The 23,673-nt window shown below is 50.2% G+C and overlaps 1 protein-coding gene across 2 annotated transcripts in view; it reads right to left on the minus strand.

Annotated features, from left to right (window-relative positions):
- CRMP1 (collapsin response mediator protein 1) overlaps positions 1-23,673 on the minus strand; it is a 67,789-nt gene that overhangs the window by 20,500 nt on the left and 23,616 nt on the right. For both annotated transcript variants that reach the window (XM_031437604.2, XM_064488192.1), the window contains exons 3-6: positions 18,704-18,888; positions 14,816-14,980; positions 4,526-4,587; positions 2,542-2,622 (exon numbers count right to left, since the gene is read on the minus strand). In XM_031437604.2, the coding sequence (XP_031293464.2) occupies positions 2,542-2,622; positions 4,526-4,587; positions 14,816-14,980; positions 18,704-18,888 (493 nt within the window). The remainder of the gene's footprint in view (positions 1-2,541; positions 2,623-4,525; positions 4,588-14,815; positions 14,981-18,703; positions 18,889-23,673) is intronic.

Genomic DNA, 23,673 nt, shown 5'->3' on the forward strand with positions numbered 1-23,673 from the left:
AACTTGTTACGCAGCCACGGAGAACTAATACAGATTTTGGTGTTCAGAAGTAGGGTGCTACCATAGCAACATCTTAAAAATGTGGGAATGGCTTTGGCACCAGGCAGTGGATGGAGGCTGGAAGAATTTCAAGGAGTGTTAGAGAAAGCCTAACAGAGCCTGAAAGGGACAGTTAGTAGAAATACAGACTTTGAGGACATGGCTAGTGAGAACTCCAACAGAAACGAGGAGTATGTTGCTGAAAACTGGAGGAAGGGGACCTCTGCTACACAGTAGCAGAAGGCCTAACCACACAGCCATTTGCAGGGATGCAGAAATGGGGAAACACGTCTAACGAACTGGGGGGTCGTGCCGAGGGGAGTCCCCAGAAGACTGTCAAGACACTGCCTGGTTTCTTCTTGCTGTGCAGAGTGAAATGTGAGAGGGACAGAGAATTGAGGGTGTGCCCATAGAGCCTCTCAATCAAAAGTAAAGCCCCCAGGAACTCGAGTATGTACCTCTCGGCTGTCTGAACAGGAAGAAGGGGGCTTATTGGGAAGAAATCTGTAGGTGTCTTTTGTCTCATGGAGTGAACCCCAGTGAGATTCATAGGAGACCCACAAAGGTTTTGGGAGAATTATTTTAGCAAAACACAGGCAGCCTGGACTGAATGGGGCAAGACATACAAAAAGGAAGGAGGCAGTTGGACTCCACAGTACAGGAAGCGGGCTGAGAAAATGACTCAGCTTCAAGCATGTGCTGCCTTTCATGAAAAGAAAAGATGAAACCAAGAGCCCAGAGGTTGGAGCCAAGAGTCATGGAAAATTATTCTCAGGCTTCAAGTTCTAATCAAGGAACAGCCAACACTTATCCAACTGGATTTCAGAACTGCTATGGGCCAGCGAATTCTGATGCCTTCCATTTCCCCTTTTCAATAGGAATGGCAACACCGTCATTGTTGTGTGTTGAATGTCGGGGGTGAGGAGGGACAGATAACTTTCTTCTTTACTTTCACAGACCTACAGATTATAGGAACTACACCCAAGAAGCCTCATCCAGACCTAGACCTGACTTAGATGACTCCAGACTTTGATGCTGTAATGAGATGAGAGTTTGGAGGACTTTGGAAGGGGATGAATGTGTTTTGCATGTGAGAGGGTCATCAATCATTGGCAGCCAGAGGACAGACTGGCAGATAACTTCTGACCTGGCTCCCAGGGACCCTCACTTCCAGCATTCACACCCTTGTGAATCCCATATTTTGGGGTGTGGGTTGGATTTAGTGTCCTGTTACCAAGGACCAGAATATTGCTGCATAATAGAACTGAGGCACTGTTCTTTTTCACTTGGAATTTGAAATAATTTCAATCTGACAGGAAAACTGCAAGAACACAAATAATAGGAAGTAAAGACAAGAGCTAACCTAACGGTGAAGCTTCAGAGAGCATGCACTTACCCATCATGCTGCAGTTCCACTGGGCTTTGGAACCAGATGGAAGTGCATTAACACCCTGGCTCTGCTGCCCCATGTAACAGCGAGCAAGTTACTAATGTCTGAGCCTCAGTTTCCCTGTCTATAAAATAAGGATATTATACACACACACACACACACACACGTATACATACATATATACATCTATTCCTTAGCATCACGCCTGGCATTAATTACTTTCACTGGAAGCACCCACATCCTCTGTGTGCCTGACCTTGATGTGCGGCATATGATGTACCGAAGCCCCCACACTGGGGTGCCCCCGGGAAACCCACCCTCTTGACCTCCTCCTCTGCTTCCTCCATCTATTCAGTGAGTCCTGTAAATTGTGCCCCTTCCCCGTCACATTCTCACCTCTCCCTCCTTTCTTCATTTCCTAGGAGAATTACTAGAGTAAAACCTAGCTGGTCAACCTGACCTCATTCTGTTCTCATTAAATTCTCCACCCTCTGGTCAGAATGATCAAAATGCGTTCATGTCTCACTCTCTCTGAAACTTCTGCATGGCCACAGCCTGTTACATGTTGGACACTGAACTTCACACACTTAATCCTCACAAGGCTGCAAGGCAGGTGCTTCCACATGAGGAACAGGAGCCTTCACGGGGTGGAGTTCCTTGCCCGGTGTCAGATGGAGGAGGCTGGGCTGGAACGCCTGCTCCAAGCCTGAATTCTGTCCATTATCCCTGCTCCCAAGCCATGTAGGACGATGAGCAGCACCAGCTTTCATGTGAGTTGCCTCTGGCATCCCCAGGATGTGCAAAAACCATCTTCACTCAGATCTTTATTTGTCCCTCATGCAAATCCTCCAAAGGTCACAGGGCAGTTGTTAGCCCCATTGTATTGGTGAGAAAACTGAGATTCAACAGACAATGTGGCCTGCCAAAGGCCACACTGCAGACAGTGTGTGCATGACCCACATGTCGAGTGTCTGGCATGCCATCCAGTTCTTGGCTTGACCCTTCCTTGCCTAATCACTAGGCTGAACCATGCCTCCACCCCCTTTTCTCATACCCTTTACAACAAGGAGAAGCAGATCGAGCTGGAAGGAATGGAAACTCACACCACTCACCTGAGCTATCAAATCTCCATTTTCTGCATGGACCAAGATCACAGCTCCCAGCCCCTTAAGGAAGGTGAAGGCTTCGTAGAGCTAAGGAGGGATAAACAGGGATTGGGGTGAGATAAAAATATCACAGCAGGAGCGTTTGCAAAGACCATTTTTCTGCTCCCACACGGTCATCCACCTGCCAGGTGCTCCATCCATATATCAATGGACTGTGCTGCTCAACAGGTAACCTTGGAAAGACTCTTCCCGTGCCCCCGACACCCTCCAGTTCCAAAAGCAGAAGGCTGCAGGTGGGGCACAACTGATCAAAGACACACACGGCATGATCACACCCCGCATCTCAGTGCCTATTTGTGCCTTTGGCTCTCTCTGTGGTTTTGTTTCGTTGGAGCACCTGTAGTTGCTGATGGTGACAATTGCTGCTAAGAAACTGTTTCCAATTTTATTGAAATTATGTAACTAAACCTGCTAAGCCTGTACCGTGGCCACCACATACCATAGGAGATGTATACAACTTCACAAGATTTCCAACCCATATCGTTTTGTAGACCAACTGGAGTTAGGGGGACGAAGTTCTCTAACAATGCTAATACTCAGATAACATATACCCTGCCCAGTGCCTTCTTCCCACCCACAAAGTACCCGCAGTTGGGTATTTCTGTCTGATGAGGACCAAGGCCTCATGCTCCCTCCGCAGAGATTCCCGAATCTCAACCTCCTCCTCCTTGCAGACAAGACAACACCCCCGCCCGGGGGATGCACTTCCAGCTGTAGACAGCAGGGGGCGGAGGCGCGCAGAGGCGTGAAGCACTTTGGAGGACCTACACCCAAAGTCTGCTCAAGTCACCTATAACCAGGGCTTCAGCGAAACACACAATTAGAATGATACAGGGGAAAATGTCAGTTCTGCTAGAGACACATGCTGTTTTTCCCCATGAAACTGAACAAACCTTCAGCCTTTTGGATGCCTTTGATGACTGCATCAAAGGTTTCCAGGGCATCCAGGGGTAAGTTACATGCTGCAACTCCAGGTGTCTGTTTTGAAAGGCAAGACATGGGATGCTTCCCCCACTGCACATCAGACCCCATGGTGATCATGAAAAGCAGCTATGAACACTTATATGGCACCAGCTGTGTCCCAGGCACTGCCCTAGACCTTTACTTGTATTAAATCATTTAATCCTCTGACAACCTCTCTGAGGCAGGTGCTGTTATGAACCTAAAGCACAGAGAGGTTAGCCAGGCTACACAGCGAACTAGGGTTTGCTGCCAAGCAGTCTGGCTCCAGAATCCATGCCCTTTGCTGCTGCACTGTCCCACCTTTGTAACAAGCGGAGGGCAGGGCAATGATAACAAAACCAAACCAGGGATTCTAGTGACGTGAGAAGGCCAGGTGCCTGATAAACTGGAACTCCTGACACCTATTCCCCTGAGATCACTGTCTTCCTTGGTTCTCCTCATCCACATAACAACTGTCTGCAGTTGGCAGGGCCAGAGGTGATCACCTTGTACAGATGACAAAACTGAGAAAGGAAGGAACTTGTAATTGGCCGGAGGGACAGCCAGGGCTCTCCTCCAGGACAGAGCTAAGGAAACAGTCCCCAAATTCACATGAGCCCCAGAGCTCCGCAGAGCTTTTGAGAAGTACAATTCTTGAGCCCTACCTCCAAGCATCTGTGATGGAATCTAAGGATCTGAGTTTTTAGTGAGCTGTTTAGATGAGGCTGAGGATGAGCTGAGTTTGGGAACCACACGCAGGGGACCACCTGCTTCACGCCCCCTCTAATGGCCAGAAAGGAATGCAGGTCCAGGAAGGGGTGATGACTGACACAGGTCACGAGGCAGCTGAGGGTCAGAACTAGGAATGGAACCCAGAGATCTCCCTGTCCTGCTCCGACACCTCCCCTGCCTGTGCTGCCTTGCCTACAAAGCTGGTCCATTCCTGCCCAGATGATGGGTGGGGGAACGGGGCTATGCAAGGACCTACCTGGCTATCGGACATCTGGTAGAGATCCTTATAGGCCATGTAGACTTGGAAGGAATTGACACCTGTTTCAAGATAAAAGAGAGTAGAAAAATGCAATTAAGAAAAAAGAACATGCCTTTCCAGTAAATCGACAATCACAGTACAGAGTGGTAGCAACCAAGACAGAAGGGCATCATCAGAATTCACAGTGGGGGCACCCAAGCCAACCTGGGGGTGTGGGTGAGGGTCCAAGGAGGGCTCGAGGAAGGTCACGTGTAAGCTGAGTCTGAAAGGGAAGGAAGAGGAAGGGGTGGAGGGGAGGGGGAGCAAGGGGAAGGGAACTACCCGGGCTGAGAGGGAGGGATGTGCGTGGCATGGACATTAAGGAAGATGGAAAGACAGCAGGTGTGCAGCTACTGGGAAGTGCCTTGTGGCTGAAGCCAAAGGAGCACGTGCTTTTTAAAAAATCCCTTATATTTTTTATTATGATGAAATACACAAAGTTCACCATCATACCCATTTTAAAGCATACGGTTCAGAGGCATTCATTGCCCATTGCACAGCCATCACTACTGTCTAGTAGAACGTATGCTTTTAAAGCAAAGGAATAACACAGACTTTTTTTTGTCTCAGAAGGACTGTTCTGGAAGGTGGCTGGGTGTGCAGAAATGGAGATAAGCTGGAGGATGCTAAAGACAAAAGCGACAGGTGGTCAGAGGCCCTGAGCCTGCAGGGAGCTCCAGGGATGGGGAGGGGTGAGGATGTGAAAAGGCTGAAATGACAGGACTCATTGTGCAGCCAGAGGGGAGCAGGGGAGGTGGGGGGAGGGCTGCTCCCTAATATGACTTCAAGTGGCTTGAGGACAGGGATCACATCTCATATATTATTTCACCTTGCATGTTCACAGCAGGTGCTCTGCAATTAATGTTTGTTGATGGAATCAGGAATCGTTTGGATAAGAAAAAGAAAAAATTAAGGCAAAAGTACTAAACGGGATTGAGACTCCTTTTATACTAAATAATAGTGAACACCAGCCCAAAATTGCTTCTTGTCTAGAAAACCTTGGCACCAAATATTTCTTTTCCCAAAATATTAGGAAACATTAAAAGAAAAAGTAATATTCTGAGATTAACAAAGTATCAGCCTTTATGCACTCAAGTATACTTATATACAAAAAAACTTCAGTGTATACAGACATAAGAAATATCAATGAGTGAACAGGTAAAACCATAGTGAGAGGAAAATTCATAGCCTCACATGCTTCATTAATTTTTCAAGGGGAAGGGAAGCATCTATCAGCTGAGTAAGCTTCTACAATAAGAATCTTTAAAAGAAGAGAATGGAAATTTATCAGAAGTTAGAAGTAAACAATACAAATGAAAGCAGAAATAATGAAATGGCAGATTGATAAATATGCTTTAGAACTGGCCCTTCTGGGTGGGTGGGTGGATGGGGTAAAGCTATCTCAGATTAGAAGCTTATCAAAATTATGAAAAAGTTGACTTGTTATAAATGGCAAACTTCTGTAAGTTAATTCTTAAAAACTCAAAAAGCAAGCAACCAACATGGTAAACAAATCTGAAATAAATTTAACAAAGGTTTTTTTAAAAAAACCCCAAAAACCACTTATTTAAAAAATACTAGATGCAGTGGAGCCCATGAGGGGTCTGCTGGGGGTCTCTGTTTGGGGCAAAGTTTTTCCATTTCTTACCTGGGGAGGGTAATCTCATAATTCCTAAAGCCACATTTTTCACTTGTGTAATATTCTGTATCTGTCTGATTTTATATTTAAAAGATTAAAATAAAAGCAAAGAAGCAAAAAAGGCACACGGAATCTTTAGACAAATTTTTTTTAAATGGATAACAAATAAAAAGAACAAGATTGAGTCTTATTTGTAATCAAATGATTCAGATGAAAACCTCAGTACGGTACCAAATTTTAGAGTATGTTGCTCAGTGCTAGTGAATGTGCATTAAAATGAGTCCCTCTTATGCAGCAAGTGACAGCGAAAACTGGCACAGCCAATTTGCACCTGCTTGGAAAACCAATTAAGCATTTAAGCATTCACTATCAAGAGTTGTACATGCTTCCACGTCCTTGGCCTGATAATTCTACTACTGACAGTAGAGCCTTGGGAAATACAATAGATCCTGATGCTCACAAAACTTCCCAACTCCATAAAAGCCATCATCACAGTGTTTCTCCAAGGAGGCTGCATGGAATGCCAATTCTAGAGGATTGTGCTGAACGCCCATCGGGTTGCCAGCCCACTCCTAGTACCCCCCAGTTCTCAGAACTTCCTTACATCTGCTAGCAAATGCCTTCTTCCCCATCCATCCAGTAACCTCGGAAACAGCCATGTTCATACCACGTGGCCACAGATCACAGATGGTTAGTCTAGGGCTGGGCGCCTAACAGATGCTAAGCTGAGCCAGGAGGAGGGACCAAGTCCAAGTGATACCAAAGGACACCTGACGAATCTATTGAACAGATGTCCACCCAGACAAAGCGTGGGCTGCTGCATTCCACCATGGGGACCACAGAAGTGGAGAATGCAGGTCAAGGGGGAAGGGAGAGCAGAGCTGGCTGAAAGAGGGAAGCAGGGCTGAGCACAGGGGACCCCCTGGCATGGGGTCCTTGGACACACGCCTCTGCCGCTAAAGCAAATCTGCATTATTTGCCAAGCTCTGGGGTGAGTCTCTTGTTTGTAATCAAAATAGGGATGTTGATATCTGTATTGGTGAAGAAAAACTGGATTCATCAGCAACCAATAGATTTCTTGACTCCAGGGCTTCTTGCAGATTTTAACATGATAATGAGCTTTAAGAATATTCAAGAAGGGACTAAACAGGAAGCTTTCCCAAAGTTATTAGACCCCATAAGCCCTTCTTCATATTTATTTTCTCACTCATCAAATATTTGCTGAGAACTTAACGTGCGAGCACCATTATGTAATAGGGAAGAACCAATCTGACTCCATGTTAGCTCTGTTCCCCTGGCTGTAACCCTGTGCTCGGTTTCCTGGGCTCAGTCGTGCTGGTTCGGCACCTTTTGTAAAAGAATCTTGCCTAGAGCCTGAAATACACAGGAGAGACCCTTCTCAAAGCTCTGATCTTTAAAGGTGTAAAACTTTCCCACTCATAGAGATAAAAAGTCACAGAACAGAGAACATTTCTCTTGTTGGAGGTTTACAGAAACATCATGACCTGACCCACGCAGACAGCTGCAAGAACAAAGGAGTCTGATACCAAGAAGTTTGCACTAACCAACCACAACCCTTCCCCTTTTTAGTATAAAAGGAGCCTGAATTCTGACTTGGGGAAGATGGTTCTCCAGGACATTAGTTCCCCATCTTCTCAGTCGGCTGGCTTTCCGAAAAAAGTCATTATTCCTTGCCCCAACACCTCATCTCCTGATTTACTGGCCTGTCATGCAGCGAGCAGAAAGAATTTGGACTCGGTAACAATTCTAGAAGCTAGAGATAAAGCTGTGAAGAAGGTGGGGAGGATCCCCGTCTACATTCTAGTGGGAATGAGCAACGAACAAACAAAAAATAAGAAAACTTCCCAGAGAAATAGGAGGCAGGAAGAAGTTAAACAGGGGTAAATATTTTTAGTTTCACAAAACTTTTGCAGCAACTCCCACCAAGAGCCAGAGTCTCTTTCCCCTCTCCCTGAACGTGGGCTGGTCTCGAGAGTGGCTCCGGCCAGCAGAACGAAGCCGAAGTGTCAGCGGACACTTCCAAGCCTGGGCCTCGGGGTGCCTGCAGCTCCAGCCTCCCCCTCGTGGGGCCAGCAGGGAGAAGCAGCCCACGAGAGCTGCTGGGAGGGGGCGGTGGAGAGAGCCGCCCCAGCTGGGGCCCAAGGCACGAGAGCCTCGGTGTGGCCCGCAGAGCCGCCCAGCTGAGCCCACACCAGAGGGCCCATCCACAGAGTAGAGAGCAAATGAGGAACCGCTGCTTTCTCTCAGTTGTGGTAAAACACACCTCACATAAAATTGGCCATCTTAGCCATTTGTAAGTGTACAGTGCATTTGAGAGAGGTGATTAGACAGGTGTACTGACCCTGGCTGGCTATCCACAAGGGGAGAAAATGCCAGGCTGGTGAAAAACAGGACATTCTGTCTCATCCTGCAGCTGGCTACTTGGTTCCAAGGATACAGCCAAAAAACAAGACATTTTATGTCCCATAACTGCTGTATTGATCCCAAGAACATACCCCAGTATCTCTTTCTTTGTTCTTTCTCCCACCAAAGTTTCTCTTTTAGGGCTGAGCTCCACGGGAGGAAGGAGCCAGTAATAGAAGGTGACTGACACCACCATAGTGAAGACAACGTTAGCAGAGGCTTCCAGTAAAAGATCCCGCGGCCGGATCAGGGGCTGGAGCTGTCTCAACGGCTACCTGGCCGACGGCTCCCCCACTCAAGTGTTCTCTTCCTTTCTTTCTTTCTTTTTTCTTCCTCTCTCTGATCAGTAAAGCAGGTTTCTTTCCACTCTGTTCCTCTGCCTCTATTGAGAATTCTTTCTCAGTCGGCAGCCAAGGACCAACACGTCTAGGGGCGGTCGAGGGGCAGGGGTTTGCCCTCACGTCTGGCAGGCTTTCCAGTTTGGGGTCCCTCTACTTGCTAACACAGTGGCATTAAATGTGTTCACACTGTTGGGTTTCCATGTCCAGAACTCTTCATCTTGGCAAAACTGAAACTCTGTCCCCAGAAACATTAACTCCCCATTCCCCCTCCCCTAGCCCCTGGCACCCACCCTTCCACTCTCTCTCTCTGTGAACTGGACGGCTCTAGGCACCTCATATGAATGCAGTCCAGCATTTGTCTTTTGTGACTGGCTTATTTCACGTGACATAATGTCCTCCAGGTTCATCTACACCGCACCCTGTGTCAGAATTCCCTTCCTTTCCAAGGCTGAGTAACATTCCCTTGTACAGATGGACCATGTTTTGTTTATCCAATCATCCTGTGATGCACATTTGGGTTGTTTCCTTCTTTTGACTGGAAAATTAACACCAAGCTCAGACTGAGGGTCTCACGCCTGGTACCAAAGCTCTGACACTATGGATGAAGGGCCACTGGGTAAGCCGCAGAGAGGTCAGATTGGTGACTTGCCCAGTGTCACACAGTCAAGATGGCAGCCCGACTGCTGGGATCTTTCTACATCCCGCTGCTTCCTGTAAGGCCCCTGACAAGTCGTTTCACTGTGCACCTGTGTGAGCGAGAGAACAGCAAAGCTGCCCGGTCCCAGAAGGCGAAACCAAGGCACAGACAGACCAGCCCAGGACTCGCCCGCCTGGTGCACATCAGTGGAGCCAGCCGAGCTCACTCCCACCAGCCGGTGCTCCTGGAAGCCATCACTGCACCAGCAAACATGGGTATCTTTACAAAGATGCTCCCCCACAACACGTTTGAAATAGCAAACAGTGGGAAACAGCCTGTTGTAAGTGCTGGGATGAACCCCAAGATCCCCCGTCAGGAAGGAAGGACTTCTCCCCAGCTCCCTCCTCCAGCAGCTGGGAGAGCGGCCAGCGTATGGCCAGCGTATGGCCAGCGGATGGCCCTCAGCCGTTTGAGTCACCTTCCATGAAGAGAGCCACCCAACTCAAGGTCACGCCCCTTCCCAGAGGGCCACACCCAACGCCTGGTCCACGCAGGGTGTGAAGTCCCTGCCCCCTTGCCATTCCTCAGAATAAACCTGAAGGTCACCCAGGTTTCACAGCGCCCTGCAGCCAATCCCACTTCCTTTGTTTCGCTCATAAGGGTTGATTCTGAGGCAGAATAATGGTCCCCTAAAGATGTCCATGCCCTGAATCCCCAGGACCTGTGAATACGTCCCTCCCAGGCAAAGAGACTCTGCAGGTGGAATTAGGTTAAGGACCCTGAGATGGGAGATCACCCTGGATTATGTGGGTGGGTTCAATGTAACCACCAGGATCAGAGATGTGATGACAGAAGCAGAAGCTGGAACATGAAAACAGATGTATGTATGCACGCGCATGACTGGGACACTGTGCTGTACGCCGGAAACTGACACATTATAACTGACTGTACATCAATTTAATATATATATAAAGCAGAGGCTGGAATGACGTGGGGCTGCGGGCCAAGGAATGCGGGCAGCCTGCGCCCTGGAGCTTCTAGAAGAAACGAGTCCTGCCGACACCTTGATTTTAGCCTATGAGATTCATTTCAGATTCCTGACCTCCAGAACGGTCATCTGCATTGTTTTAAACCATCCACTGGTGGGTTTATTACAGTAACAATAGGACACTAATACACACTCACTCCCTGCAGGCCAAGCTCTGCCTCAGAGTTTGTTCCCTGGGAGCCCTGACAACACAATTTTTTAAAGTTCATCAATAGGAGACAGATCAACTCAGTATCTCCTTAAAAACTGAAAATTCTGGAGGTCTTATGAGAAACGAGATTCGTAATCGATACTGAGCAGGACCCTGTGGGAGCCTTCCTGGCACTAATCTCCCCTTGTTCCCTGTTTCTTGTTTGTAGGAAATAGGCTTCGTTTGGGCTCCTTGACCTTCCCTGAGTTCCAAAGGGCAGATTCAAACAGTTGCTAACCAGGGAAGGGAGGGAAGGCAGAAACAGGGAGGAACGATCAAGACACAATAGTGCAGCCTTGGGGCAAGGTCCTGGTTACCAAAGCTGCTGTCCCAGGATCATACCCCTGCCCCTCCTTCAAATAGAAACCAACTGTTCTTAGAAACCAGTCAAGTCTCAGGAGTCAAAGAGAAGAAGCAAGAACTGGTTGGAACCTGTGAAGCCCAAGAGGGCACAGGATTTGACTTCCAGTGGACCTTGAGCCTCGTTACAAGTCAGTGTGATGCATGCTAAGTGACACCCCACCAGCGCCATGACAGTTGACAATCGCCATGACAACAACCGGAAAAGCCCACATACGAGGCCAGAAAAGAATGGTGATTGGCTCCAGCACACCCAGAACGAGGACCTGATGGCGGAAGCCTCCCATAGAAGTCCACGTGGCCTGACCCGGGCCGGAGCTGCGTCTACCGGCAGCCTGGGCTGACAGCTCCTCCTGCGAGCGCCTCTCTTTCCTTCTCCGGCTCGAGCGCCTTTCCTTCCTTTCCCTCTTCTGAGCAATGAAACGGCTGTTCACTTCATCCCTCTGCTCCTGCTGCTCAGATTCCTTCACAGCTCGTGGCAAGGACCCACGCTTTGGTGGGCTTCCTAATTTAGGGGACCCTCTATCTGAGACAGGAAGGGGGCAGGGCACAGCCATTCAAGGACTGCCACAGCAGTTAACATCAAAATGGTGAAAGATTCAGCCCCCAGGAGGCCTTGAGGCTCAGGATGAAGAGATTTAACTTCTAGCAGATCTTGAGCTTCATTCTACGCCCCTTGTAATACATTAACGTGGTGAATAACACGCCCGCAGGCGCCATGGCAGTCCCAGGGCTAGCCACAAAAGGTCAAAGGGTGGGAAATGGCCAACTTCCCGGGAATCCCAGCCCCTTCCCCTTAGACTGGTCCTTCCACTTATTAGCATACGAAGCCACCAAGCCCGTAAAAACCAGCAACACGATGCCTCCCGGCCGCCGCTCTCTCCCTCTTCGGAGACGGCCCGCACTCTGTCTGTGGAGTGTGTACCTACTTTTAATCTGAGCACCCAACCCCCACACCTCATGGCCTCTCTCTTGCCTTTCAGTGTATCTCTCTGAATAAATCTACCTTCACTCAACTGTGGCTTGCTCTTGAATTCTTTCCTGCGCGAAGCCAAGGACCCACACTTGGTGGGCACGTCCCAGGGGCTCAGCTGAAGCCTGGGACACGGCCCTGCTCACGCCCCACATCTGTTGTCCTGCATCACATCCACTAACATACTGACATGAAATAATAACAAATTAATAGCTTGTAATACAGAATCCTGACCACAGGCCAGCAGTGTTCTATAAGCATTTTACATATATCTACTCATTTGACCTGTGAAACAACCTTTTTTATTACCTTCATTTTCCAGATGGGAAAACGGAGGCACAGAGAGGTTGAGTGAATGGCTCAAGGTCACACAGCTGCTACGTGGAGGGAGTCTGATTGTCCACGACATTTTATTGAGTAAGAAAAAGGCATACTGCAGCGTATTATGTGTATTATAATTCCATTTATGTAAAACTTAGGAGTGCCTGAGTGTGTATATAGAATATGTATATACATATTCCAAGTGTTTATATATGCATGTACAAAGTGGAAAAATGCCTGGAAACACAGACACCAATGAATCACTTTTTAGTGTAAACACTTCCATATTGTTTTAATAAACAGGTACTAATTCTGAAACTTACACCAATAAAATGCATTTTACAGTGCTAGTTAGACTCTCAAAACTCAGGAGTGCACATAAAAACTTCCCCAAGTCTTCCCCTGGTAAGTTTCTAGCCAAGGGAAGAAAGCAGCTTGCTGCAATACACATGACCCACAAAGCCCCACCCGGAGGAGACAGGGCTGCGGGGCTCTCTGTGACAGTTCTGTAATCCTGCATTCCTCCCAACCCCTCTCCACGTTCCCATCCTTAGTCAGGCTGTTAAAACTGGTGTGATGCAGCCGCAGGGGCAGCATGGAAACCTGCTCAGGATTTCACGTTAGGTGTGGAAGGCAAGGCACGAAACTGTCAATTCCCTTTGACTATGATTCTGTGCAAAACAAGAGTGTGATTTGCAGCAACTTCAATGGAGGGAGAGAGCCTTCGGGCTGCAGAAGCTCAAACTTATTGAAATCCGAACTGGTAAATGGACAAAGAACACACTGGCCATTCCCATAAAGGAGAAACGGATGTAAAACGTTTAACGTCACCAGCAGTTAAAGAACGGCAGTGCACCACGGGAGACCGGCTTTTACCCATCAAATTAGCAAGGCTTCGTAGAAGCAATAACACCCAATGGTGCAAACACGCAGGGAACGAGAGACGCGGGGCTGTGGGCGTGCACGTAGGTGTGTCTTTTGGGAAAGTAATTTGGCAGTAAATGTCACAATCTTGAAAAATGTTAAAACCTTGACCCTGTAACTCCATTTCTGGAAATCTAAGAAAATTATTAGAAATGCAAACAAATGTTTATATACAGAGATGTTCACCAAACACGACTCACAATAAAGCACACAGAAAACCTAAGTGCCCAATAAAAAGAGGAAATGGCTAAGCAAATTAACCATTAGACTGTATATAACGAGCCATTAGAAAGTTTTTAATAAAGAGTAATGATTACTCATAACATGGTAGGTAAATGAAGAAGGATTCCAGAGGACCGCTGACATATAACTATACGAGGAGAAAGTCGTCCAAATAGATGGGGAATGCAGAGCAGTAATCCTTCACATTAATGGTAAGTGGTGACTGGGGGTAGGGTCAGAGGAAAAAAAATGATCTTCTCTTGCTTTTCTCACTATTTTGTAATTTGGGGATGATACTTTGATAATGAGAAAACACAGCATATATAGTTTAAAAACTGAAAACACCCTCCCTGTCTCTCCTCGAAGCATCTCATTCGTTTGAGGTTTCCTCCTCAGACAGCCTCAGAACTGCCCCTTTCCAGACGGACCACTCACACCTGGTTCATTCTGTCTTCTTCGTGTTTGCTTCCACGTGTCTTCCACTCAACTCACCTCCATCTGGTGTAATGCACACTGTAAAGTACCCACACCTTGCAGAGACACTTGGCGCGAGCCCACGCAGAAGGGTGGGACACAGAGAGGCACAGACGTAGTCCCCTCCCTCCTAAGCTAAGGGTTTAACAGAAGAGCCAGGCAGACAACGGGTGTCCTGTCATCCAAGAGCAGTGGAAAAGGTGCCCCAAAGAGGCCAAGTACCCTGCCACGGGTACTCAAGGGACGAAGTAGCTCTGACTGGGGCAACTGCAGGGGGTGACAGCTTAGCTGGGTAGCAGGGCAGAAGAAAGGGCACCCCTGCCAGTGGGTGAAGGGACAGCAAGAGCAAAGGCCAGAGGCACAGGAGGTTTCAGGGGGTGGCTCCGGGATAATAAGCGGCCAGGTGAGTTTACGGCAGAGACAGAAAAGTGAGGCGAGATCAGGGAGGGCTTGTGTGCCAGGCTACGGAAACTGGGCTTTCTTCTGCGAACGGGGGAACCGCCGAAGGGCCTGGAGGCAAAGAAAACAGAGTCCTGAAAGAGAGTCCTGTCTTCCCACTGTTTGTGCAGAAGAGCACAGCTCACGGCTGGGCTCACGGCAGATGCAGATACAGGGATTTTTAACTCCACACGATCAGACCCACTAAAGAAACACGTGTTCCAGAACTGTGCCCCCATCCTGGAGCTGCCACTGACCTTTGTCCTGCACCAGCACTTCCAGCTCCTCCCGGACGCCATCGCACCAGCTGGTGATGTCCACGTGCAGGGAGTAGTCGCAACAGGATTTGGTGTCAGCTGCTTCGTGCCATTTCTCAAAGGAGGTCAGCAGGCTGGACCCCAGTTCAGGGACAACATGGTCAACTGGGACAGAAAAACATGTGTCTTTCTAGGATGCTTAGGGCCCAAGTTGTTTCAATGGTAGTCTCTTTATCACCATGACCCCCATCACCACCATCACCTCCAATATCAGCGTAGTCATCATAACCATCGCTGTCACCCCATCACTGCCATCAGCACGATCATCACCATCATCACCACTGACATCATCCAGATCAACACCCTCTCATCAGCACCCTCCCATCATCACTCCCACCACCACCAGCATCAACATCGCCATCACGGTCACCAAGATTACCACAACCATCAGCAGTGACATGTCACCAGCACCTTCAGTCTTCATTCCCACCATCGTCACTACCATTGTTACTGTCATTTTCACCATCATCATGACAACTACTTATCGAATGCTTTCTGTGTGTCAGATACTGCCACAAAGGTTTCACATAAAGATCTCGTCAAATCCTCACTACTATCCTGTGTAGTGAATACTAATAGCCCCATTGTGCAGATGAAGAAACTGAGGCTCAAAGAGGGTAGAAAAATTTGCCCGAGGTCACACAACTCGTAAGCAGTAGAAGATTCCCAGAGTCCTGTCAGCTGCATGATGTGACTTCGGGGACACAGACCAGCAAGGTGAAAAGGAGCTTAGAGACTGAAGGGATATTAACGTCATCATCCTTTTCTCAAATAAAAATCTCAGCTGTAAAGCAGATCAAAGGGAGGCACCTGCCTTTTAAACCTCACTGAGCTTCGCAAATCTCTCTGGCTACTGCCCTGTTTCTCTAACACCCACCCTTCACAGTCAGACATCTATAAAGACCAGTCTCTGCTCTCGCCCTCCCTCTCACGCCACCCACCGGAAGCATCAGCCTTTGCTAATTCGACCCTCCGTTCCTCATTCTACTTGACCTCTCACGGCAGAGTGAATCGCTCCCTCCTTTAAACTCACTCCTCCCTGGCTTCCATGGCAACACAGCTTTCTGGCTTTTTGTCCTACTTCTGTGGTCATTTTTCCTTCAGTTTCCTTGAAGACTTCCTCCTCTCCTTGGCCATTAAGTGATCAAACTCCTTATGACTTGGTCCTAGAACTGTTGTTTCTATGCGGCTGCTCACTAAAATGCATCACCCCGTCTCGGCCACAGAACTCTGAACTCAGCTGTTTCCCTGACCTCTCTACCAGGAGGGCTCAAAGGCTCCTCAGAAATAAAGTGTCCAAAACCTCGTGTAACATCGTCCCCTCCTCCCCCTCACTGGCAAACCTGGTCCCCCAGCCCCACCCCAGCTGTCAAGGGTGCCCTGCAGTTCCACCAGCTCGGAGCCCAGGGGTCAACGAGTGCTGTCCACTTGCCTCCGACACCCCCTGGAGCTCCCCACATCTGTCTGGTTCCATGGCTACACCTTCATCTCACAGCTGAACTACTGTAATCGCTTCCCACTGGTCTTGTCACATGCAGCCTAGGCTACTATTCTGGTCTCTTTAAAACAGATCATCTTACCCTCTGCTTAATATCCCTCAGTGGCTGCTCACCACCCATAAGAAAAAGACCCAAATTCTCACCTGGGCCATTGAGGCCCAGTACCATCCTCTCCTCCCAGCCTTATCTCACAGGATGCCTACCCTCAGTCTCTGCACCCTTGCCTCATGGGCTTCCTTTAAGTCTCTTAAATGCAAGATGTGTTTCATACCACAGGGCCTTTGCACATGCTGTTCCCGCTTCCCAGAGCTCTCTTCCCTCCCACCCTCTACACCCAGTCAACGCCTACTCATCCTTCAGATCGATGCACAAATGCCACTTCATCAGGGAAGCCTCCCCTGAGCCTTCTGTCCTGCAGTTCAAAGCACTGTGCACCACTAATCCACTTATAATCAATCGTGGGGGTGATTAGTGACTCCCCAGGGACTGTGAGCCCCTGGAGAACAAGCATCGTGTCTGCTTTGTTCCTTTTCTCCGCCACCACCTAGCACAGTGCCTGGGGCAGAGCAGCCCTCAATAAATGTCTGCTGGATGAAGAAATGGGGCAGGGACTCAGAACCTCCCGGCCCCTTGTCACATGCCTCCTGTGGTCCTCAGGGTGCTTTCATAGGCTCTTGGTGTTCCAGGAAACACACTTTGAAAACCACCCTTTTACAGATGGGGAGAATGAGGCCCACGGGGTTGGTGGAGGGGTCCCCTGGTGGTCTCACAGCTGGTGATGGGAAGAGAGCCAAAGAGAACTCCAGGATCCTGATTTGTCATCCAGGGATCTGTCCTCTACCCCACAGAGGTCCCCTGAGCCTGGAACTTCCATCTCCACTGCTCAGACTGTCCCAGTTCGTATTTCCCAAGCACTTACGCCGTACGCCATGCACTGTGCCAAGGAGCTGCATGTACAGGGAGGGGTGGGAGTCAACTTACAAAGCCCGCATTCCTGCTGAGGAAGCTGAGGCTCACAGAGGCTGAATACTGCCCGGTGGTGCCCTGTTGAGTGGTGGTGACCAGGTACAGAGCCTGGTGACTGGGATTCAGGTCTGCCCTGGTCCCAAATCTGGGCTCCTCTCAATTTCCCAACCAGCAGACACAAGGCTACTTTTTAGAAAAGTGACCAGGAGGGTGCTTGCCCCCTGAGCTCGGCCATACCCTCCTGGCTCAGAGGGACAGGGAGCTCCGACACGTGAGCTCTGCCCATGGTGGCCAACTCCAGCCAGACGGCGCTTCCAGAAGAACTCCTCGATGGGGGGAGACGGGCAGGGTTGTGGTCAGTGCAGGGACAAGCCACCTAGACGTGGAGCCCAACTGTTGACTGAACATTTCAAAAACATGCTGCCTCTTTAGTCAAAATTGCTTATTAATAAACAACAAGGTCTTATTGGGTAGCACAGGAACTATATTCAGTATCATGTAGTAACCTAAAATGAAAAAAAATATGAAAAGGAATATATATATATCCGTATAACTGGATCACTATGCTATAAACGAAAAATGAATACAACACTGTAAATTGACTATACTTCAATTTTAAAAGTTGCTTATTAATATGGAATCCAAACAAAAGCAGCTATTAAAAAAATGCAACAATCTGGCTACAAAGGGCAGCAGAGGAAGAGTCCAGCATCCCAGACAGAGCACTGTGGTAGACGGCATTATCTGTCCACAGTTCCTCCTTCCCTCCCTACCCTCACCATGGTTCACGGTGGCCAGGATGCGATTTTAGGGACTTTGGGCTTGGCCGTGCGACTTGCTCTGGCCAACAGAATGAAGGCAGAAGTCACAGTGTGTAGGTGAAGACAAGAGGTGCTAAGAGGAGTAGCAAGTTTCTGCCAGACCCTCTTACACTTGTGCCATCCACTGGGAGCAGAGCATAGCTGCACTGGTCATTGGTTCCAGAATGAGAGACCCATGGTGCCCTCCCCAAACTCAACCCACAGCCTGAAGCAAACCCACTCCAGCCCTCCTCCTATCCCCACAGACCCTTGAATAAGAAAAACAAGTGTTGCTTCAAGTTTGGGGACTGTCTGTCATGCAGCATTATCACGGCATTACTGACGAATACAACCACTTCCCAGCTGTGTAGCCTTCAGCAACTTCTCTCATCTTTCTGAGCCTCTACTTCACCATCTGTCATAATAATACCTACACCACGAGTTCCCAGACTTTAGCCACTTGCACATCAGGGCCCTTAAGCAAAATTCTTGGTGTCACTCAAGATGCTGGGGATGTGGAAGAGAAGTCACAGCCTCTGTCCTAAGGCCAGGGTATGACTCACTGATCATCGTGGTCCCGCCGGCCAGCGCTGCCTTGGTGCCCTGGAAGAAGTCGTCGGCGGCCGTCATCCCCTGGGAGGGCTTCTGCAGGTACGTGTTGACATCAATACCTCCAGGAACAACCATCCGCCCGTTGGCCTCGATGGTCTTCACTCCACCGGGAACGATCAAGTTCTCCCCGATTTGTCTGGAGACAAACAACAGAGACGGCCTTTGGTTCTTAAAAGGAAAACAAAATGGCGGCCAACTCTGCAGCTTCAGTTCCATTAGATACACATTTCTGAGACGGATGCTCTGCAGGGCAGTGCGTGGACAGAGATAACTCAGGCAGGGTCCCTGCCCTCCAGGGGCTCCCAGCCTAGCGAGGAGGAAAGGCACGTAAGCAGACGGTTACTATCCAGTTCAGGAGGGCGGGCAGGGAGCCCAGGGTGGGCCGTTCCAGCAGCCTGGTTATCTGGAAGGGCTGCCAGGGGCAGGCAGTAGGAGAGCTGAATTGAGCAGCAGCGAGACCAGTATCTGCATCAAGCGGCAAAGCTTCTTGGAACAGCCTGTCACTCAGAGAACTTCACACACATTTGGCAACTGCCCTGGGGACACAGAGGTGAGCAAGGGAAGTGAGAGAGTGGGAAGTTCCCTGAGCTTGGCAAGTCTGTAGAGACAGGGCTACAGGGTCAATTCCGACTCTCCAAAATCCATATGTTGAAGTCCCAACCCCCAGCACTTCAGGATGCAACTATATTTGGAGAGACGGCCTTCAAAGAGGTCATTAAGTTAAAATGAGGTTGTTAGGGTGGGGCCTGATCCAACCTGACAGGTGTCCTTAGCAGAAGAAGCGATTAGGACGCAGACATGCCGAGAAAGACCACGAGAGGACACGGGAAGAAGACGGCCGCCTACAAGGCCAGGAGGGAGGCCGCTGGAAAAGCCAGCCTGCCTGCATCCTGACCTCAGACACCCCGCCTTCAGGACTGTGAGCAATAACTCTCTCTTGTTTACGCCTCGCAGTTCGGGGACTTTGTTCTGTCAGCCCTGGGAAAACGATACAGACAGGCCAGCCGGGCCCTCATTTGAAACCGTCGTGAGCACCAGCCTCAGGGAAGCCACTTATCCTCCCGGCCGCGAACACCTCAAAACCTGCCACAGGGGAATCACTGGCGGCGGCAGGGCTTCCCTGAACACACGGACCCGCCCTCCTGTGCTTGGCGCCTGCAAACTTCCCCTAGGAGGAGGGAAGACTCCAGAAGCTGGGGAAGCAGGAGGAGCCTAAGAATTTCAAAGCCTCACCCCTGTGGGGTCAGCTGTGTCTTATCTGTGGGAACCGGAGTCAGGGGGCATCTCCAGGGGGCAGCGGGGGGGCTCAGCCGGCCCAGGGCAGATGCAGCCGCCTCCCTCCAGGGCCAGGGCCTGGCGGAGACCAGCTGACCGTGAGCAATTTTTATGGAAAAAAAAAAAGAAATCCAGTTCTGAACTCTTGGGATTTGCCTCCAGTATGAGTTTTTCTAAATTAGATAAACATCAGTAATGAAGACACAGGAAAACGCAGCTTTGGGGAGCACAGTGCCAGGCCCCAGGCAGAATCCGCACACAGGTGCAGAAGCAGAAGCTCCCCGCTCTCCTGGACCCCGGGCTCGGCTGGTCCAGGCAGGTCGGGGCACAAAGGCGCCAGGGCTCTCCTTGGGGGCTCTCCCACAGACCTGGGGCATCACACACTGTCTGCCCTGAAACCGGAAGCCAGTCTAGTCAGAGCGCAGCGCCGGGGCCCTGGGGAGCCCCCGGGAAAGTCAGCGTTCTGCCACTTTCGCCGCCAGTACACCTGCCGCCTCTGATCGCCAGTCCCCCTCCGGCCATCACTCCCATCTTCACGTACAGAATCTCGTCCAGTGCTCCCACCGTCCATCTCCAAGGTCATGGCCAATGCCAGGAGCTGAAGGGAAGTGGTTCAGGGAAGTCACCCTCAATCAAGCTTTAAAACAAGAGTGGTGAACTGCTAAAAAGCACCGACCAAAGGACACTCTCCCAAGCACTTCACGGCCTCATTTGTGCTCGCACTAGCTTTTAGGGAAGACGGGGTGATGTTCAGAATGCACAGCGCTGGCAAAGAAATGCCACTGCTCGATCGGAATGGGCACGTGCGCAGGCACTCGGCACAGCCCTCCACACAGGAATCAGTGGAGTCACCGCCAGTCTGATCCGGATCTATGACTCGGTCGCTGTGCTGCGGGGATGAGTTCTATTGTCGGGGCCATTCTTAGCAGGCAGATCGTTGTCTCTCTTTACCCTCCTCCTCTAATCTCTTGCCAACAACCTGTGAGAGAGGAAGTATTCACATTTTGCAAAAGAGGAAATCGGAACTCAGAGCGGTGTGGTGACTTGTCCGAGGCTGCACAGCGAGTCAGTGTTGGGTCTGGGTTCAAGCCCCGTCTCCCCAAGTCTGATATCAGATTCTGCCCACCAAGCTCAACTGCCTCCCTGCTTCCCTTCTGCAGAAGCAGCAGATTCTCCCCAAACTGGATCCCCCAGTGAACCCCCGAAGAATCAGGAGGAAGACTCCCCGAACAGTTCTCAGCAGAGTGCGCATGGAAGGAGAGGAGACAAGGGGAGCTCAGAGGATCAGCCAGGCACCTGCCCGACCCCAGCACCGCCCTCACCACCATTCAGAAAAATGGCCCTCCGTCGTCAGCACTTGACTATCCAAACTGGATGGAACCCTCAGTGGCTCACAATAGATTCTGCACAAACACAGCTCAACAGCTTTTAGGAAAACTTGACAAATGGCCTCAAAATGAGAGGATTCTGGGGGTTTAATCAAAGTGAAGGGAGGTAACCCAGCCTCCTCACGCCCGGTGGTCCCTCGGGCTCTCCCTCCTTCCACACCTACTTCTCGCGAGTTGGGATTGTGCCCCCCGGGATTATCCAACGATCCTGCGAGGCATTCAGTCACACTCTCTGCTTAACAGGAGGGGAAAGCGACAACACGAGGGCTTAGAAAGATTTTCAGCAACAGGGTTAAGATTAGAGGCATCTCCCACCAGGAGGAGCTGACAAATACTCGACTTACGGAAACTGCGTATTTCCTGAACACCCTGGATGGTGAGCCCTAAGGCTCCAGGTGTTCACACGTACAGCAAGCACTTAATAAATGCAGCCCAACTGATGAGGACTTGTTCCATCTGCACATGTCCTGGATTGCAAGCCTTCTAACCTCCAAGCACGTGTGGCTGGTGGGAATGGTGGTCCCGTGAAAGGGTTCTCAGCGTCAACTCACCCAGGACCCCAGAACGCTCAGCCCAGACCACCTGTGCCTCATCTAAGCAGTGGTGACTTCGAACCCTCACTTCTGGATGCATATTACCCCCAGCCGATCATCTGCCTTTATCCGCTTTCTGGTTCCAGGCTGTGCCGTGGCTGAGACTGAGGTCCCCACCATCTGATGTGTCAAAGTTTGTCTGTTACACTCACTTCATCAACACCTGGGGTCCTATACCCCACCCCTGGCACTGCGCCAGGTCCCAGGCTGGGTGGCAATAAAGCAAGACCCCTGGTCAGGAGCCTGAGGAGTGCTGTGACCAACAGTGGCACACGGCAAGGGATCAGCACAAGGGAGGGGGGCAACTGGGGCTCCAGAAGGCTTCCTGGAGGAGGAGCCACACAAGTTGGGTCCACAGGATAAATAGGAGTTGCAGGGCAGAGGGACGAAAGGAGAGTAGGGGGAAGGGCAAGGCATTTCGGGGGAGGATCTCTGGTGCAAGGTTCCCAGGTGAGAGCTGCCTGGTGCCAGTTTTCAGTGCAGCTGGAGAGAAGGAGCTGGGGGAGGGGAGGGGATGAACGGAGAAGGTGAGGTCTGAGCTGGACTCAAAGTGGTCAGACCTGGGACTGGGGGTGGGGAGATAGGCAGAGGGAGGCAGGGAAGGGCTCCATGCTGCCCTGGGTACCCTCGCCTCACAGGGCTCTCTGCGCAGATGGTCTCTTAATGCGCAGGACAATCCACAGCCCCTCTTCCTCCTCTACCTCCTCTTCCTCCTCCTCCTCCTCCCCCTCCTCCCTCTCCTCCTCCTCACCTTAATCATCACCATCATCAGCGCACACGTGGCCCCAGACAGTCCCACCAATAGACCCCATTCCTGTTTGAACTTGGCCTCGCTCACGCCCTCTTTGCCCTTCCTTCTAGTTCCAGTTGCCAAGCCGGATCCCGAGACACCCTCCCACTCCACTCCGCCCGGCTGCGGGGAGAGAGGCCGGGCGGCAGACTGCGGCACGTGGAAGCCACGTAAAAACCGCTGTCTTGTGTTACCAACTGAATTCTGTCCCTCAGATCCACATATTGAAACTCAAACTCCCACATCTCAGAATGTGACTGTGTTTGGAGACAAGACCTCTAAAGAGATAATTAAGTTAAAATGAGGCCGTGGGAGTGAGGGTCCTAATCCAAGAGGGCTGATGTCCTTATGAGAGGAAGAAAAAGCAGAGCTTTCACACACACACAGAGGAAAGGCCACGCAAAGACACAGCAGGAAGACGGCTGTCTGCCAGTCAGGAAGAGAGGCCTCAGGAGAAGCCACCCTGCTGGCACCTGACCCAGGGCTTCCAGCCTCCAGAAATGTGAGAGAGAAATTTGTTGCATGACCTGAACAGTCCGGGGTATTGTGTTATGGTGGCCCGAGCTAACACACCTGGGATGTCACAGCAGGGCGGGAGAGGCAGCCGATGGGGAGAAGGCAATGGACAGCTGCAGTCCCACTGAATGCCAAAGCTCGGCCTGGAGGACAGGCCTTCCTCCTTTCTCTCCTGGCCCGCTCAACCCAATTCCAGAAATTGTGGGCAGGTGGGGGAAAGAGATATGAATTCAGGCAGACGTACTAGGTTGGAATCCAGTCCTTGCCCCTAACTCATTCTGCAACATGGAGCAGCCAGTGAACCTCAGCGGCCCGCCATCTCCTCTAAGAGCGGAAGAGTGGCCAGCGTGTGAACTTGA

The sequence above is a fragment of the Camelus dromedarius genome, chromosome 1 (genome assembly GCF_036321535.1).
Source record: "Camelus dromedarius isolate mCamDro1 chromosome 1, mCamDro1.pat, whole genome shotgun sequence".
Taxonomy (NCBI): domain Eukaryota; kingdom Metazoa; phylum Chordata; class Mammalia; order Artiodactyla; family Camelidae; genus Camelus; species Camelus dromedarius.